Here is a 20,000-nt window from a genome sequence, read left to right as displayed (position 1 = left end):
ACGGTGCATTAAAACAGCAGAATAACAGAATACATCCTTTTCAATGTCAGCCTTAGTGCATTATATGTAACCCTGAAAAATAATGAGATTTAAACACAATAGATAAATAATTCACTCTGAAGGTCACATGGCACCAAAAAAACATGATTGTGTTTTTCTGCAGTACGCCGTGGACAGAGGTGGAAATGAGTAAGCACAATTTAGTTTCTGTGCTTAAGTATCTGTACAGTGGATTTGTTTCTGTATACGAGTTTCATTTAAACACTCCTAAAGTCATCAGGCAGCTTCGAGTAGACGTGATGACACGACTGAACCGAAGCAGCTAGCCCTGAGCTACTTTTTGTTATGCTAGCTTACACCTGAGTGATTAGCAATAAAGCGGTTGTTAATTATTACTCTGTCAATGCTCTCCCACCTTTCTTGGTTCTATTAATTTGTGAGTGGTAATTTTCGAAAATTTTGCCTTTTACACTTTAACTCTGTGTGTGTGTGTGTGTGAGAGAGAGAGAGAGAGAGAGAGAAAGAGAGACAGAGCGTGTGAGAGAGTGTGAGAGAGAGAGAGAGAGACAGACAGACAGACAGAGAGAGAGAGAGACAGACAGACGCATATTAAAACTTGCCCTAACAGGTTCTGCCTTCGTGTCCGGTATTTCTGAGGCGAGACAGTAAGCTTCTTTGCATGTGACTGAAACTACAGTGTGTGTGAAACTTTTCTCACAGACACACAACGTTATGGCAACAAATAACCCATAAGTTCAATATGTGTCTCTTGCTCTATTTTTTATTTTTTACCATTGTCTGGCTGTATCTCAATGTTTTCTGGAGATTAAATTCTTGATTTCTACAAAAAGATCAATGATTTTTACAAAAAGATCGAAACGCACACACACACACGCACACACAGACACACAGAACTCTATCTAATAACGTCCTGCTGGAATGTGTTACACATTAACACTTAGATAAGAGAAAGTCAAATCAGTCATTAAGCCTTACTCTACAACTTTGTATGTCTGTGTGTGTGTGTCTGTGTGTGTTCACCTCATAGTAAGTGATTGACAGACTGAATGTTCAAGCTAGAAATATATTTTTTTTGTTTCATTAACTTTATAAACAATTCATCAGCAAAAATCAATAAAGGAACAGCTTTTACACTGTGTCTGGAGTCTAGCAGAATTAATATCCAAACTGGTTCTGCTTAGAACCCCGGTTCTTCTTAGTACTAGGATACCTAGATACCTTTGTTTTCTAATAAGCCAGCATACATATACGCTCATTTACATTTAAGTCTAGAAATTCTTCTTTAAAGATAGAACAAGCCTAAAAATGTATTTTCTGTATGTTCGGTTAAAACTCTTTAAAAAAAGATTAGGTTTAAAGACTCTTTAAAATAGTTAAGTCTAAAAATAGTTAAATAATCTTAAGTTTTAAGATTTAAAGGCTCATTAAAACAATTAAGTAAAATAAACATTTTTTTTTAAAGTTAAGTTTAAAGACTCTTTAAAATGTTTAAATAAAATTAAGTTTAGGTTTAAAGACTCTTTAAAAACAGTTAAGTAAATTAAACAATTTTAAAAAAAAGGTTTAGGTTTAAGGGCTCTTTAAAACATTTAAGTAAAAATAAATATTAAAAAAAAAAGTTTAGGTTTAAAGGCTCATTAAAACAGTTAAGTAAAATAAACATTTAAAAAAAAGTTAAGTTTAAAGACTCTTTAAAATGTTTAAGTAAAATTAACATTTAAAAAAATGTAAGTTTAAGGCTGTTTAAAATAAAGGTTAGTTTTAAACACTTTAAAAAATTTATTATAAAAAGTCAAGGTTCTACACAGAACCAGAAAGCAGAGTGGTTCCTTTCTCCCATAAAGAAACCGTCTGAAAGCCAGAACCCTAGAGGAACTCGTTCTCTTTTTATGACAAAAAGCATTGCATAATGAATCCCACACCCTGTGCCTCGTATCATACCACAGCTTAAATAAAGGACTAATCTTTGTACTGATCTTTGATTAACGTTCGCTCTTAAAGGGTTCTTTGGATAATTCATGGTTCCTCACTTCCTGAAGGGGTTCTACCTCTCTGAAAGAACAGAATATATATATATATATATATATAAGCAAGGTTCCCTTGAAAAAACAAAAAACAAAAAGAGAAGTCTGTACCTGGCTTTGTTGCAGGGGTGGAACCTTTGGTTAAATCTTTTGTACAAGATACACAATAAAGGCACCATAAGGTTCCACCTGATTAGCCAGGAATGGTACTTGTGTAGTACTCTTTATTTCTGAGCACTTTGAGAAGAAAATCCAATCCATCAGTCTTCTCCTCGTTGCCATTTTAACTCTAACAATTCAGCCTACAATTAGTGGACCAAAAAAAAAGGCAGAGAAGCCTTACAGGCTTCATCTCAAATCACTCCCTGCTCCATGCACTAGTGGACTACATGGACGAGGACATGAAAGCCTTCAGCTCCCTACAGAGAGCCTTGAGATCTCCTAGAGCAGAACCTGCGGCTGGTCACAGGACACGTAGATCCACACAGAACATCTCAGAACCTCGTCCAGACACCAAAGACACGAAAACATCGAGTGTTTATGTAACCTGCGTCTCTGTCTGAGCTTTAATCAGGAAAATGTTTGTTTTTTGGAAAAAAAATAAAAACGTTACCTTGTCATCAGGAATAAGCGTCTCGCTGTCCTTCTTCACCTCCTTTTGGGCAAGAGCGGAATTAAAGGTGACTTTCACCATGATGGATGGATTTATTTAAAGAAAATCAAACAGGAGAAACACTGCGACTCCTCTGCTCTCCCTGACCAACGACAAGGCTCTGCTGTGACGCAGATATTTACACACACACACACACACACACACACACACACACACACGGAAGTTAAAGATAAAAGCGACAGTACCTACGGCTGGTCAGTAGAGGGCGCAGCTCCAGGTTTATTTAAGGTGAACTTGCTGTCTAAATTAATATTTATTATATTTCATATTTATGTATTTATTTATTAGAGTCCTACAGAGGCCATATTTATCTGTTCCTGAACTATTCAGTCATGTATTCACACACACTCACACACACACACACGGCCACTTTTTTTCTTATTCTAATATAAATTATTATTATTATTATTATTATTATTATTATTATATCCATCCACCTTATAAAAATAACCAGTCCAATCATCTAATAGCTACAGAGCTCAGTAATAAATGTAATAAATTGGATGATGAACCCCAACATGAGAGCCTCAGTGCTAGAAGGTCTGCGGTGAAAGTTCCCTAGATTAAGCCCTTTATTCCTGTTTCCTTAAGTAACACACCACCATCTTCACCAACTTCAGATGATTTATAACTTTGAAGTAAGTCACCATCAGCATGGCACATCAAATCTACACCATATGGACCTCTGATGAATCACCCACATATGTACCTGTTCATCCAGTTCATCCAGGTCCAGTTCATCCCAAAGGTGTTCAGTCAGAGTCAGGGCTCTGTGCAGGACACTCCAGTTCTTCCACTTTCTCCAACCTTCACCTCCACACCATGTCTTCATGGAGCTCCTTTGTGCACAGGAGCATTGTCATGCTAGAACAGGGTTTGAGTTTTAGTGAAGGGGAATTTAACACTACAGCATGTTCTATAAAACTGCGTATTTTAATAATGTATGGCAACAGTTTGGAGAACAACCATATATAAGTGAGATGGTTAGGGGTGCACATACTTTTGGCCATTTAGTGTACTTTGATAATAATAAAAAAAAATTACACAGTTGAAGTAATATGTAATTTTTTTTGCTAAAGGATCCATCCTTTAGCATCAAGCATTTTCATTCCTCCTGCTGAAACCCAAGCCCAGAGCATGATGCTACCACCACCATGCTTGATCTCAGGATCATGTTACCTGGGAGTTCGGCTGTGTTTGGTTTGTGCCAGCTTTGGCTTTAGACCAAATGGCTCAACTTTACTCTTATCAGACCACAACATCTTTTTTCTAAAGCTCTCAGATTGCCTAACATGGCCTTTCACAGGGTTATTATGGAGATCTAAACAGGTTCTCTTATTTCAGCTCTGTAACTCCTGCAGTCTTGTAGCTGGATTCTTAGATCTTCCCTAAAAGTCACCTTCTTACTCTAGGACTGAAGCAGAGCAGCCTGGCCTAATCTTGGCAGCGTCCGGATTGTGGAATATTTTCTGGAAGAAACGTGTCCTGTTTGTCTGCCATTCTGAACATAGCTCTCAGAAGCCTCTCTGTGTGTTTTAGGAATTACGCCAAACTCGATAAACAAACTTATGTAGCAGTCTGTTCAGAGGAGGCTGTGTTCAAGAAGCTAAAATCCACTGTATCAAACTCCTAGCAGGTCACAGATCACATTACACGGATATCATATGTCGAGCAACAAAACAATCAGATTAATATACCAACAACGTCATGCAAAACACGACATTATTCATGAAAATACATCAAAGTTGTGATTGCATTAATATTCACTCCCCTATATTGTTTTATTTGGAGTTTTAGCTTTTGTATCAAGAATCACTTCTCTTTAGTGCTAAAGAGCAGTCTAGTGAAGTTCCAGCTACACAGATAATCATCTGACTGAACACTGACAACTACTGTTAATAATCATTAGGGATTAGGGTTTACTTCCTGGAGAGAGAGATAAAAATATATATATATTTTATAGTTGTTTTTGTAAATTAAAAAAAAATAGTACAGGTAAGTCTTTTTAAAATTTTTTAAACAATGTTTAAACAATATTTAATCAATATTAAAAAAATACATAAAATCTATCAAATATATTTGCTATCAAATTTTATGCTTGTCTAATATCAGTCTAATCTAAACATGCATTCGTTCATGTGAGAGAAATGACTAGTCCAACTGCGTTTTATGTGATTTGTAGTCAGAAATGAATTTTTGTGGGAAGGTAAATTAATAGTTATATTTTGTTTCACTTTATTTTGTAATGGACTCTGAACCAATGAAACATAACAGAACATTCAGGCCTTTGTGAGAGAAATTCTCTAACGCTGTAGAGAGTCTGTAATGTACATAATGAAAGAATGTGATTAAATAAACCACAACAGAAGATCTGCTACAGAAACCACAGCTTCACTGAACTACAGTTTTACTTAAAATTTACCCTCGAGTTTCTGCAACATGATTTACAAATGGAGCTCCATTAGAGAACCATGTTGCTCAAATTGCTGAAGAAGTTAATGCTGGTTCTGATAGAAAGGTGTCGGAATACACAGTGCATGACGGGTCAGGGCTGTTTTGGCAGCTAAAGGGGGACCAACACAGTATTAGGCAGGTGGTCATATTTTATGCCTAATTGGTGTGAATAAAAAAAAATAAGTTGTGTTTAATAAACATTATTTTTGTAATAATCTCCTTTTTTGTATTATTCATTTTTAGTAATATTTGAAATATTGCAAAGATGGGATTTGTGTGCTCCTGTTGTTTATTCAGCAAATATATATATGTATGTATGTATGTATATATATATATATATATTTTTTTTTTTTTTGTCCCAAAATAATACAGTATATAAATAAACAGAAGCCTAACTACATCACACCTCCATAGCTGCAGAGGGTGCTCTGCCCTAAATATTACTGACACATCTTCTTCAACACACCACTTCCTGTTTAAAGAATAGAAAATGCACACACAATGTGAAGCGTTGGTGACGTATCCTGTTTGTGTAAGCTTAACCATTGTTCTATTATTGTTACGTTTGTGTGTGACCCTTGTGTGTGTGTGTGTGCTCTATTTTTTGGAGGTTCTGTGCATCTCTGTTGTCTGCATTCTGGATTTTGTCATAACCCTCTCACACACTGACCATCAAACATCTGTTTATTACATCAGGAGTTGTGTCATAGTTGGTCCACATGGTTGGTCTGTGCTCTTCAAAAATACAAGAGAGGTTTCACAGGGTGGATGTACTTGTGTTAAGCAGCTTGCATACCTTCTGTCAACCACACTGGGCTGTGTCCATACACCAGACTGGATGAGGTTCACAAAAACATGACTCAAAACTTATAATCACGAACAGGGTGAAAGGTCAGGTGATCAGCAAACTTTGACAAAATCCAAAAAAAATGCAAAAACTAATAGCAAGAATATTAATACACAGAATGAAAGGTGTGTTAGTGTAGTCTGTGGAGCCCATATTTTGTAGGCCACAGTACATTCTGGGAAGTGGAGGTTCCGGTGCTGGTGTAGAAACGGCACGTGTGACTTATTCCTTAGACATTTCACTACTTTAAAATATAACTATACACCGATCAGGCAAAACATTCTGAGCACTGAATAACATTGATTATCTCCTCATCATGGCACCTGTTAGTGGGTGGGATATATTAGGCAGCAAGTCAACATTTTGTCCTCAAAGTTGATGTGTTAGAAGCAGGAAAAATGGACAAGCATAAGGATTTGAGCGAGTTTGACAAGGGCCAAATTGTGATGGCTAGACCACTGGATCAGAGCATCTCCAAAACTGCAGCTCTTGTGGGGTGTTCCTGGTCTGCAGTGGTCAGTATCTATCAAAAGTGGTCCAAGGAAGGAACAGTGATGTACCGGCGACAGAGTCATGGGCGGTCAAGACTCATTGATGTACGTGGGGAGTGAAGGCTGACTCGTGTGATCTGATCTAACAGACGAGCTACTGTTGCTCAAACTGCTGAAGAAGTTAATGCTGGTTCTGATAGAAAGGTGTCAGAATACACAGTGCATGACGGGTCAGGGCTGTTTAGGTAGCAAAAGGGGGACCAACACAATATTAGGCAGGTGGTCATAATGTTATGCCAAAATGGTGTGAATAAAAAAATAAGTTGTGTTTAATAAACATTATTTTTCTAATAATCAACTGCATCATGCCACATCACACCACCTCATCACTGATTATATTCCTATAACAGCATGTCCCCAAGTGTTTATTCTTTCACCCTACTCGCCAGACGTCCTTATCCAAAATGACATACCTGTACCTGATTTATCCACCCGAGCAGGTGAGGGGGTTAAGGGTCTTCCCATCAGCATGTCCAAGATGTTTAGATGAGTAAAACTTAAGCACTGATCTGTTATCGAGGATACTGCTATGTTTCACAACAAACAGTGTTTATTATTTCAGGAAAGTTGTTAAGAAGTGTTTGATTGTGAGAGGCTCAGTGCAGGATTAAAGATATTATTATTTTTTTCTTAAAAAAAAAAAATAAACAAAAAAAAAACAAACATCCAGCCCAACAATGGCATGTCATTTAAAAGAAGAACATCCTGTCATCCTGTCATGCGCCGATTCTGAGGAACTGCGATTGTCAGAATTGATCAATTGTTGTATAGTCGATCAGTACAGCAGTGAAAAGAGGTGGAGATTTGATCAGACCGAGGGAAAAAAAGAAAATAAAACAAACGTCAGGAGCACAAATAGCAGAAATTCTGACAATGTTTTCTAGCAATAAACAATCGGCCACCAGGGGGCGCCGTAACACAAGTATGACAAGTGTGGCTGTGTTTCGCAAGGGTATAAATATAATTATGCTTTATTTTTTGGTAAAAAAAAAAAAAAAAAGGCTCTAACACGATACAAATTACTGACACGTGTGAGTTACACACACACAGACACACACACACACTGTCTGCATATATAATCAGAAACAGACCAAACACACTAACCAACATAACTTTCATGTGGACTTTTATTATTTTGCCGTGTGTGTGTGTGTACCTGCTGAGAGTGTGTATCCAGTATCAGTTGGGACAGAGGGAGGTGCAGCAGTCCCGTGGGTAGAGCGGCTAACAGGTTTCCTTCTAGGTTTAAATAACGTAGTGACCTACACACACACACACACACACACACAAAACAATAAGAGTCTGTTCAATTCAACAGATATAAATAATATCTAATTATTATAATTTATTTAATTATTATAATTATTATCTAATAATAATAACATTATCACTTAATTGTGGTCTTTTATTATCAGCATTATTAATGAACTGTATTTCTACTCATTAGTTACAGCTACAGTGAATAAACACTCACTGGCCATTTTATTAGAAACAATACTACTACCACACTGGCCACTTTGTAGGTGCTCACGCAGCACAGTAGTGACACCGGTGTGTGTGTGTGTGTGTTGAAATAAAAAAGCATTGGGGTTTAAGTGTACACCAAAAAAGAAACTAAACTAAAAGTGTGGGTGGTGTAACAAAAGGTCTGTTGTGTCAATATCGAGAGCGTTCTTCTTATCCATTTCTTTAAACCTGAGGTTCATGATCTTGTTGCTCAAGCAGCCAATGAGGTTGTGTGAGACGTCCAGGTGCTGCAGAGAGGGCAGATGGTATAACCTACAACACACAGACATGTGAAATAAACAGGTTTCTGTAGGTGTTATAAGTAACTCAACACCATTACATGTATTAGTGTTCATTTCCTGTATGTGTGGAGGTATGAAGGGGTAGGTTTCTGTTTCTGTCCCACAGATTTTGCTCACATCTGTTAACTTGTTCTCCTGAATAACACTGAAATGTGTCTTTTCCTTTATCTGAATATTTTGGGATAGTCTTTTGTTGTGTTTTTTTCGCTCCTCACAACTCTTTGCATGTTGTGTATTTGTTTATGATTCTCTATCAGCTCATATATGTATTCATATTCTCTCATAGCTCTCATATAGAGAACAAGCTACAGTGCTGTTTATGATCATGATCTCTTTTTCATGAACTTTTCTCTACAAAGACATTTTTCTTTTCAACTTCAAGTTTAAAGTCTTCTTTATCATTGTTTAAAAGCAAACCTCGAGATAAAAATCGAAGATCAAATGGTACTTGGAAATGTTCAGCACAGCCCCTCGATCCTCCACTGTAAGGTGTTTTATGGGTTTTTTTTGGACATTTTCATACCCTTGGTATCATCCTAAGATGTGACGTACCTTCCTTCTCCTCCTCCTGCTTTCTACTCCACCCATCTTCTCCTGCTACACTTTTATCTGTGTAACATTTATAAACTCCTAATCAGTTTTTATCAGTTGACATGTTCTGCTCATCACTTCACTTACTGCTGATTCTCACTATCCTAATTCTGTCACCCGTCAAAAGTGACATCATAGATGTAGCACTTGATCAGTTTACACTTTACTTCTGTGTGTGTGTGTGTGATTTACTGAGAAGGTAGAGCAGTGAGCTTGCAGAACGAGACCACCAGCATCTTGAGGTTGATCAGCTTCTCGATCTCGGCTGGGATTTTCTCGATCGGGTTACCTCTCAGCTTCAGCACCTCCAGTTTAGTGAGCTCACACACCTGATACAACCGGAAAGAGCCGAAAGGAAAGAGAAAATGAGAAACCGAGAAAAAAGAGGCCAGCTTTTAAAAATATTATAAATCACATTGTTTTAAAGTTAAAAAGAAAAAATGCCAAAAGAAACAATAAAAAACACAAAATATGGAAAAGAGAATTAGAATAAGACAGATTGCAGAAATAAAGATCATTAAAAAAATCAGATTTGTGTAGTGAAATGTTTTTTATTATTGCTGCATTTTATATCAATCAATAAATTATTATTTTTAATTTGCATAATGTGATTTTTGTACTTGTTATAAAACATGCTTAAAAATTCTTGAAAATGGACTTTATAAATTGACAACATTGTTTGTGTGTGTGTGTGTGTTAAGATAATATAATAAAAAAAAATCTAAAGAAAGCATTACACTCACCTCCACAGGAAACAAACAAAAATCATTAAATGAAAGATTTAAGTAGCAGAGAGTCGAAATAAGTCGAGACGGATCAGGTAGTTGGTCAATAAAGTGAGCCTGCAGGAACACACGCACGCACACACATGCACGCACACACCAGTAAACATTTCAGCACTACAAACAGTCTCATACGGCTGACTCAGCAGTGCAATAAGACAATCAAGCATCTGTGTGTCTTTCTGCCCGTTTTACACCATTGAACACATTCAATTCTCCAAGTAAACAAAAAGAATAAAGACACTTGTTCATTGTGTGAGAGTGAAGTGAAAGAAGAGCATGCAGAAGTCCTACAGTTCCTCTATTTCTCTTCATTTCCCAAAATAATGCCTCTGTACAGAGACACAGAAACACAGAGATCCCTGATCTGATGACAAATAAAGTACAATGAACTACTGTAAAGCAGAGCTGAGCACTGTCTTATCCGTCACACACACACACACACACACCTTGAGGTTGAGGACGCTGCCTCCTTTCTCGAGGCAGTCTACAACGGCACGCTCAGACGGGCTGAGTGGAGTGAGGGAAGGGGCATGAGATCGAATTGAGCCCTGAAAACTAAGAACAACTGAGGAAGAGAAAGCAAGAGAAGCTTACTAACATGTTTATGACACAACACAGATCTTGCACATGAACACTCTGTGTGTGTGTGTGTGTGTCTTGCCTGGGTCTGTGTCATACTGTGTGTGTGTGCATGCATCTGGCATCTCATCTACCATCCAAAGAGGATTGTCATTTCTCTGATGTCTCACACACTTCTGCAGTTGCACCAGAGCCACTGCAGCCAACTCTGGGAACACACACACACACACACACTGTTCAGCAGAATGTTTGGTGTCCCTGTAGTCAATGTCTCTAATCCTTTGTAAGGTCTCAGTGCTCATGCTCTTTCATGTTGGTGGTGTTTATTACACTGTATGGTGTTGATGGTGTTAATTGTGTTGATGTTGGTGTTAATTGTGTTGTGTTGGTGTTAATTGTGTTGTGTTGTGTTGGTGGTGTTACTTGTGTTGTGTGGTGTTGGTGGTGTTAATTGTGTTGTGTTGGTGTTAATTGTGTTGTGTTGGTGGTGTTAATTGTGTTGTGTGGTGTTGGTGGTGTTAATTGTGTTGGTGTTAATTGTGTTGTGTGGTGTTGGTGGTGTTAATTGTGTTGTGTTGGTGTTAATTGTGTTGTGTTGGTGTTAATTGTGTTGTGTGGTGTTGGTGGTGTTAATTGTGTTGTGTTGGTGTTAATTATGTTGATGTTGGTGTTAACTGTGTTGTGTTGGTGTTAATTATGTTGATGTTGGTGTTAATTGTGTTGTGTTGGTGTTAACTGTGTTGATGATGGTGTTAATGGTGTTGTGTGGTGTTGATGATGGTGTTGATAGTGTTGTGTGGTGTTGATGGTGTTAATTGTGTTGTGTGGTGTTGATGATGGTGTTAATTGTGTTGTGTGGTGTTGATGATGGTGTTAATTGTGTTGTGTGGTGTTGATGTTGGTGTTGATAGTGTTGTGTGGTGTTGATGTTGGTGTTGATGGTGTGTGGTGTTGATGTTGGTGTTGATGGTGTGTGGTGTTGATGATGGTGTTAATTGTGTTGTGTGGTGTTGATGATGGTGTTAATGGTGTTGTGTGGTGTTGATGATGGTGTTAATTGTGTTGTGTGGTGTTGATGATGGTGTTAATTGTGTTGTGTGGTGTTGATGATGGTGTTAATGGTGTTGTGTGGTGTTGATGATGGTGTTAATGGTGTTGTGTGGTGTTGATGATGGTGTTAATTGTGTTGTGTGGTGTTGATGATGGTGTTAATGGTGTTGTGTGGTGTTGATGATGGTGTTAATTGTGTTGTGTGGTGTTGATGATGGTGTTAATTGTGTTGTGTGGTGTTGATGTTGGTGTTAATGGTGTTGTGTGGTGTTGATGATGGTGTTAATGGTGTTGTGTGGTGTTGATGATGGTGTTAATTGTGTTGTGTGGTGTTGATGATGGTGTTAATTGTGTTGTGTGGTGTTGATGATGGTGTTAATTGTGTTGTGTGGTGTTGATGATGGTGTTAATTGTGTTGTGTGGTGTTGATGTTGGTGTTAATGGTGTTGTGTGGTGTTGATGATGGTGTTAATGGTGTTGTGTGGTGCTGATGATGGTGTTAATGGTGTTGTGTGGTGTTGATGATGGTGTTAATGGTGTTGTGTGGTGTTGATGATGGTGTTAATGGTGTTGTGTGGTGTTGATGATGATGTTAATTGTATTGTGTGGTGTTGATGATGGTGTTAATTGTGTTGTGTGGTGTTGATGATGGTGTTAATTGTGTTGTGTGGTGTTGATGATGGTGTTAATGGTGTTGTGTGGTGTTGATGATGGTGTTAATTGTGTTGTGTGGTGTTGATGATGGTGTTAATGGTGTTGTGTGGTGTTGATGATGGTGTTAATGGTGTTGTGTGGTGTTGATGTTGGTGTTAATGGTGTTGTGTGGTGTTGATGATGGTGTTAATGGTGTTGTGTGGTGTTGATGATGGTGTTAATTGTGTTGTGTGGTGCTGATGATGGTGTTAATTGTATTGTGTGGTGTTGATGATGATGTTAATTGTATTGTGTGGTGCTGATGTTGGTGTTAATTGTGTTGTGTGGTGTTGATGATGGTGTTAATTGTGTTGTGTGGTGTTGATGATGGTGTTAATTGTGTTGTGTGGTGCTGATGTTGGTGTTAATGGTGTTGTGTGGTGTTGATGATGGTGTTAATGGTGTTGTGTGGTGCTGATGATGGTGTTAATTGTGTTGTGTGGTGCTGATGTTGGTGTTAATTGTGTTGTGTGGTGCTGATGTTGGTGTTAATTGTGTTGTGTGGTGCTGATGTTGGTGTTAATTGTGTTGTGTGGTGCTGATGTTGGTGTTAATGGTGTTGTGTGGTGTTGATGATGGTGTTAATTGTATTGTGTGGTGTTGATGATGATGTTAATTGTATTGTGTGGTGCTGATGTTGGTGTTAATTGTGTTGTGTGGTGTTGATGATGGTGTTAATGGTGTTGTGTGGTGTTGATGATGGTGTTAATTGTGTTGTGTGGTGTTGATGTTGGTGTTAATTGTGTTGTGTGGTGTTGATGTTGGTGTTAATGGTGTTGTGTGGTGTTGATGATGGTGTTAATTGTGTTGTGTGGTGTTGATGATGGTGTTAATTGTGTTGTGTGGTGTTGATGTTGGTGTTAATTGTGTTGTGTGGTGTTGATGTTGGTGTTAATGGTGTTGTGTGGTGTTGATGATGGTGTTAATGGTGTTGTGTGGTGCTGATGATGGTGTTAATGGTGTTGTGTGATGTTGATGATGGTGTTAATGGTGTTGTGTGGTGTTGATGATGGTGTTAATTGTGTTGTGTGGTGTTGATGATGATGTTAATTGTATTGTGTGGTGTTGATGATGGTGTTAATTGTGTTGTGTGGTGTTGATGATGGTGTTAATTGTGTTGTGTGGTGTTGATGATGGTGTTAATGGTGTTGTGTGGTGTTGATGTTGGTGTTAATGGTGTTGTGTGGTGTTGATGATGGTGTTAATGGTGTTGTGTGGTGTTGATGATGGTGTTAATGGTGTTGTGTGGTGTTGATGATGGTGTTAATTGTGTTGTGTGGTGTTGATGATGGTGTTAATTGTGTTGTGTGGTGTTGATGATGGTGTTAATTGTGTTGTGTGGTGTTGATGTTGGTGTTAATGGTGTTGTGTGGTGTTGATGATGGTGTTAATGGTGTTGTGTGGTGCTGATGATGGTGTTAATGGTGTTGTGTGATGTTGATGATGGTGTTAATGGTGTTGTGTGGTGTTGATGATGGTGTTAATTGTGTTGTGTGGTGTTGATGTTGGTGTTAATGGTGTTGTGTGGTGTTGATGATGGTGTTAATTGTGTTGTGTGGTGTTGATGATGGTGTTAATTGTGTTGTGTGGTGTTGATGATGATGTTAATTGTATTGTGTGGTGTTGATGATGGTGTTAATTGTGTTGTGTGGTGTTGATGATGGTGTTAATGGTGTTGTGTGGTGTTGATGATGGTGTTAATGGTGTTGTGTGGTGTTGATGTTGGTGTTAATGGTGTTGTGTGGTGTTGATGATGGTGTTAATTGTGTTGTGTGGTGTTGATGATGGTGTTAATGGTGTTGTGTGGTGTTGATGTTGGTGTTAATGGTGTTGTGTGGTGTTGATGATGGTGTTAATTGTGTTGTGTGGTGTTGATGATGGTGTTAATTGTGTTGTGTGGTGTTGATGATGGTGTTGATAGTGTTGTGTGGTGTTGATGATGGTGTTAATTGTGTTGTGTGGTGTTGATGATGGTGTTAATGGTGTTGTGTGGTGTTGATGTTGGTGTTAATGGTGTTGTGTGGTGTTGATGATGGTGTTAATTGTGTTGTGTGGTGTTGATGATGGTGTTAATTGTGTTGTGTGGTGTTGATGTTGGTGTTAATGGTGTTGTGTGGTGTTGATGATGGTGTTAATGGTGTTGTGTGGTGTTGATGTTGGTGTTAATGGTGTTGTGTGGTGTTGATGATGGTGTTAATTGTGTTGTGTGGTGTTGATGATGGTGTTAATTGTGTTGTGTGGTGTTGATGATGGTGTTGATAGTGTTGTGTGGTGTTGATGATGGTGTTAATTGTGTTGTGTGGTGTTGATGATGGTGTTAATGGTGTTGTGTGGTGTTGATGATGGTGTTAATTGTGTTGTGTGGTGTTGATGATGGTGTTAATTGTATTGTATGGTGTTGATGATGGTGTTAATGGTGTTGTGTGGTGTTGATGATGGTGTTAATTGTGTTGTGTGGTGTTGATGATGGTGTTAATTGTGTTGTGTGGTGTTGATGATGGTGTTAATTGTGTTGTGTGGTGTTGATGATGGTGTTAATTGTGTTGTGTGGTGTTGATGATGGTGTTAATTGTGTTGTGTGGTGTTGATGATGGTGTTAATTGTGTTGTGTGGTGCATTACCGCACTTGATCTGCCACTGCGGGATTCTGCGCTCAAGACAAGGAAACTGCTCACAGCTCATTAGCTTCCTGGCCACTTCACTCTGCTGCCCATCATGCAGCTCAGACAGGAAGTGATCGATGAACTTCCTGTAGTTCCAGCGTGACAGGTCCTGGATCACCTCCTCCTGTGATTGGCTGGTGTGGACTGGTTCACTCGCTGACTGAGTGGGTTTCAGGAAGTCCAGCAGGAATTCCGGGGGACGAGGTGCGTAACGAGGATCATCTCTCAGGAACGCTAAAATACAGGCTTTGGGAATAATTCTTCGTGGTCTGGAAGGGAAAGAGTTGACATGAATTGTGGGAGTTTCAGCAGGGAGGAAGGACAGAGGTGAAGATGGAAGAGCATTGCCATGGTCACTCCAATCCTTTCTTCTTCCTGTTCTGCTCTCTTCATGGACCTGTGTAAGTGCTGATTCTGCTATCGTACCTACGAGGAACACAAGGAACATCTAAGACAACGTTCTACATTCAACATCCTCTTATGTCCTGAAATAAACACAACGCTGTAGCCTCCTGAAGCAGCATTTAACCCAGACGTCATTGCATTCTGATACAATAAACTGTTCTAATATTTCAACAGCACCACTTTTGTTCGTAACTGGATTTTTTTTGTTTAGACAAGCAGAAATGATAAACCCGGAACTCAGGATCAGAGTCTCATATAGACCAAGCTTCCTGAAGGTTCATGTTACTTTGTTGGAGGAAGAACATGCAGGTCGATGAATATTTCAAAACTGAGGCTAGCATCCAATCAGGGAACTTCAGCACTTTATTCGGCTGCAGATCATTTGACTTTCAGGAGTCTGGAACCGATCTATAGACATGCTGGGTTTCATTTCTGCTGATCGTCTACCAGACCTTTGCATCAGCTGATTCAGTTCCTGCTTGTTCTTAAGGCCTTCAGGTGACTGAGGCTTGGGTTGCTTTTTAAAGGATGCTTCAGGTTTATCTGCAGTGTGAAGAACACTAAAACATTTGGCTTGAAAAGAACATGAGCAGATAATTTTGCTCTATTGCATCACATCATCATACACTATATTGCCAAAAGTATTCGCTCACCTGCCTTGACTTGCGTATGAACTTAAGTGACATCCCATTCCTAATCCATAGGGTTCGATATGATGTCGGTCCACCCTTTGCAGCTATAACAGCTTCAACTCTTCTGGGAAGGCTGTCCACAAGGTTTAGGAGTGTGTTTATGGGAATTTTTGTCCATTCTTCCAGAAGCGCATTTGTGAGGTCACACACTGATGTTGGACGAGAAGGCCTGGCTCTCAGTCTCCGCTCTAATTCATCCCAAAGGTGTTCTGTCGGGTTGAGGTCAGGACTCTGTACAGGCCAGTCAAGTTCATCCACACCAGACTCTGTCATCCATGTCTTTATGGACCTTGCTTTGTGCACTGGTGCACAGTCATGCTGGAAGAGGAAGGGGCCAGCTCCAAACTGTTCCCACAAAGTTGGGAGCATGGAATTGTCCAAAATGTCTTGGTATGCTGAAGCATTCAGAGTTCCTTTCACTGAAACTAAGGGGCCAAGCCCAGCTCCTGAAAAACAACCCAACACCATAATCCCCCCTCCACCAAACTTTACACTTGGCACAATGCAGTCAGACAAGTACCGTTCTCCTGGCAACTGCCAAACCCAGACTCGTCCATCAGATTGCCAGATGGAGAAGCGCGATTGGTCACTCCAGAGAACGCGTCTCCACTGCTCTAGAGTCCAGTGGCGGCGTGCTTTACACCACTGCATCCGACGCTTTGCATTGCACTTGATGTATGGCTTGGATGCAGCTGCTCGGCCATGGAAACCCATTCCATGAAGCTCTCTGCGCACTGTTCTTGAGCTAATCTGAAGGCCACATGAAGTTTGGAGGTCTGTAGCGATTGACTCTGTAGAAAGTTGGTGACCTCTTCGCACTATGCGCCTCAGCATCCGCTGACCCCGCTCCGTCAGTTTACGTGGTCTACCACTTCGTGGCTGAGTTGCTGTCGTTCCCAAACACTTCCACGTTCTTATAATACAGCTGACAGTTGACTGTGGAATATTTAGGAGCGAGGAAATTTCACGACTGGATTTGTTGCACAGGTGGCATCCTATCACAGTTCCACGCTGGAATTCACTGAGCTCCTGAGAGCGACCCATTCTTTCACAAATGTTTGTAAAAACAGTCTGCATGCCTAGGTGCTTGATTTTATACACCTGTGGCCATGGAAGTGATTGGAACACCTGATTCTGATTATTTGGATGGGTGAGCGAATACTTTTGGCAATATAGTGTATACAGAGGAACCAGTGTCAGTGGCTGCCATACACACCACACCACAAGATCTGACCATGACCAGTTCCTTCCCTTTACTTCTCATCCCATCATTCTGCTGAAGTTTGATCTTTGTCTCATCTGGCCTTATGGTGATGTGGTGAACTCCACAGGCGTGTTTAGATATTTTCAGTGGGTGCATCTGTTCACCGTATTTTTGGGGGCTGACCACTGGTTTCCATATTGTGGTAAACCTTCTGCTGAAGTCTTCTCTTGATTGTTGACTGACACAGATACTTCAGGAGGATGTTCATCATCTGGTTCTTCACCAGGGAAAGCATTTAGCATCCACCACAGTTGTTTTCTATGATCTTGCAGGTCTTTCGGTGTTCCTGAGATCACTCGTTCGTTCTGTTTTTTTAATAATATACCAAACAGGTGATTTGGCAGCAATGTTTTTCACCGGTTTGTTTCGATTTTCAGTGAAGCTACACTACATTGCCAAAAGTTTTGGGACACCCCTCCAAATCATTGAATTCAGGTGTTGTTTTTCAGCCTCCGCACTAATTCATCCCAAAGATGTTCTATCGGGTTTAGGTCAGGACTCTGTGCAGGTCAGTCAAGTTCCTCCACACCCTAAACTCCCTCATCCATGTCTTTATGGACCTTGCTTTTTGCACTGGTGTGCAGTCATGTTGGAACAGGAAGGGGTCATCCCCAAACTGTTCCCACAAAGTTGGGAGCATGAAATTGTCCAAAATGTCTTGGTATGTTGAAGCATTAAGAGTTCCTTTCACTGGAAGTAAGTGGCCAAGCCCAACCTCTGAATTCAATGATTTGGAGGGGTGTCCCAAAACTTTTGGCAATACAGTGTACATACACTTGTGGGTGTGTATATACGGTATAGAGTATACGTGGTTTTCTTCATTTGTCTGTGGAGTATGTGGATTTTCTTCATTTAGAAGAGGGAGGAAGGCTGTGGTTCGTGGTTTCCTGAGGTGTTTTTACCAACTTGAGGCTGGCATGTGTCTCTTCAGACTGTGTAAGGACATTAGCATCTTTAATCTGTTGTGTATATTAAGCTGAAACCTCATTTGGCAAATCAACTCTGACTTCCTGTTTTTAAAGGAAACACATCGCCATACTGAGTCAAATCACAGCTAATAATCTGTTTCATGGAGACTTGGGCAGAGACAATCCTCAGGACTGGAGTTATGAGCCAGTGCTCTAAGATCAAACTTCGCTCAAGCTGTGAAAGTACCTGAACAACCCTTTACACTGAGAACTCAACCGAGGGGGATTTCAGGGTGGAAGTGAAAGGGGGTGAATTAGAATGCAGACTGAGATGAGACCAGCTTCTAAACATGTCTATTAAACATAATCAGGGATATTAACTCACAGTGTAATGGGGAGTGTTTAGGAGGAAGAGGTCTCCTCAGAAGCTGGATGTCTTCTGATGACATTACCTGAAAAGTCTCCACTAGCTCATTTGTGGAGGAATCACAAATGTAAATATTTGAATAAATAAAATACAAATAGCATAATTCATAGTAATGTAGTTTATACAGTTTTAATTTCAAATCTATCTGAATGAGACAAATTGTTGTCATGGAAACGGTAATAAACTAATAATATTTTAAATGCATGCCTTTTGGTCAGAAAATTTTTGTTTTTATTATTATTTAATTTTATTAAAATAAATAAAAGAACAGAAAAAAATAATAAAACTTACTTTCTAGCGATGTTGTCCACAGGGAGACTTCCGGGTTTGTTTCCGGAAGCCATAGCAACCGTGCAACCGTTGCCAAGTGTCATGCTGTAATATGGTGTTACGTTTGTAAAATGATTTCAAATTAAATTCCAAATATTTTATCTATTATTTTAGATTCATTTTTTAAAAAATTATTATTATTTTAGGAAGGACACTTTGCAATGAACTACAAAGCAGAATTAAAGTGAAGCGTCCAAAAAAAGAGAAAGAAACAGAAAAGTCTGCGGGTTGCCAGATTGGGTTCAATTCATTGTTTCATACTGCTGATATTAACAAGTTCAGTTTGAATTAAATTGTGTTGAATATAAATCTTAAGAATGTAATCAATTATGGCGATAGAGTAACATATTGCTCCTTTTGTCTGTATGACTGCATGAGAAACACTGGGCTGTGTTATATTCCTAAAAATGCTGCATTAAATATATGAGGAATAAAAACACATGGTGGTTGTGATGCAGCCTGAAGCAAAGAGGCAGTGTTTTATTCTTCTTAAACCACAGCAATCTGTCAACAATATTTCATTCATTTATACATTAATGACTGCACAATAATCTAAAAAAAGGGGGTTCATTAACACAGTCAGACCAATCAGATAAAAGAAATCAACAGCACTGTGGTATATGTGTGACTCAAATGTGACTCAAACTGCCAGGTTTATAATGAATTCAACACACATCATCTCGGATAAATATTCATTATCTTATATGTTAAATCTGCTTTGGGTGTTTTTTCTGCTTTGGGTGACAGCGTGTGTATGGAGGCTGATTAGTTCCTGTTTTAGAAAGTCACATGGGAAGTACTTTTGAGTACTCATTAAAAAGAAGGACAAATCAGGTAAAAGTGATTTTAGACAATTTTACAACCACAGGTATTTTATTTATATATATACAATAAAGCTTTTGTTGCACTAAGAACTCTATAATATCTCAACTGTTTCTCCTCAGGTCACAAGCTTCCTTCTTCTCATATTTTGCACCTGAGAAAAAAAAACATCAAACCCTAACATGTTTATCAGAAGTGTGAGAGGAGACCAGCATGACATCACACACATCATGCTCAGATTTTTCTCTCTGAAGCTCTGACACCACTTACGTTTCAGAAGAAATCTCTATGGTAACACACTATGTAAGTCAAAGGTCTTGGGAAACATGTGAAATACTAAAATGAGAACGATCTGAGAATCACCACTAAGTCTTCTTGTACAAAAGCAACATCTAAGTGCTAAATGTTTCCTC

General features: G+C 39.1%; 2 protein-coding genes across 2 annotated transcripts in view; both read right to left on the bottom strand.

The window, feature by feature from the left end:
- Positions 1–2,828, bottom strand: part of itm2bb (integral membrane protein 2Bb) — a 13,160-nt gene extending 10,332 nt beyond the window's left edge. Inside the window, exon 1 of the mRNA XM_058391925.1 lies at positions 2,659–2,828. Within this exon, the coding sequence (XP_058247908.1) occupies positions 2,659–2,739 (81 nt within the window). The 5' untranslated portion in view covers positions 2,740–2,828. The remainder of the gene's footprint in view (positions 1–2,658) is intronic.
- Positions 2,829–4,933: 2,105 nt separating this feature from the next.
- LOC131354087 (leucine-rich repeat-containing protein 40) lies at positions 4,934–18,793 on the bottom strand. The gene is made up of 10 exons (XM_058391358.1): positions 18,727–18,793; positions 18,394–18,474; positions 14,698–15,165; positions 10,416–10,541; positions 10,201–10,319; positions 9,713–9,811; positions 9,162–9,298; positions 8,266–8,349; positions 7,727–7,832; positions 4,934–7,307 (listed from the first exon to the last, which is right to left on the bottom strand). Coding segments are annotated over exons 1-10 (1,242 nt in total). The 5' UTR covers positions 18,728–18,793; the 3' UTR covers positions 4,934–7,286.
- Between the last annotated feature and the right edge of the window lie 1,207 nt (positions 18,794–20,000).

Source organism: Hemibagrus wyckioides, linkage group LG06 (genome assembly GCF_019097595.1).
Source record: "Hemibagrus wyckioides isolate EC202008001 linkage group LG06, SWU_Hwy_1.0, whole genome shotgun sequence".
Classification (NCBI taxonomy): Eukaryota; Metazoa; Chordata; class Actinopteri; order Siluriformes; family Bagridae; genus Hemibagrus; species Hemibagrus wyckioides.
Note: the sequence above shows the minus strand (reverse complement) of the source record. Positions and strands in the feature narration are given on the sequence as shown.

Coding starts and splice junctions, on each gene's coding strand:
- LOC131354087 (XM_058391358.1), bottom strand. Junction 10,542..14,697: donor GCAGTGGCAGATCAAGTGCG/GTAATGCACCAC, acceptor GTGTGTTCCCAG/AGTTGGCTGCAGTGGCTCTG. Junction 9,299..9,712: donor TTTGTTTGTTTCCTGTGGAG/GTGAGTGTAATG, acceptor CGGTTGTATCAG/GTGTGTGAGCTCACTAAACT.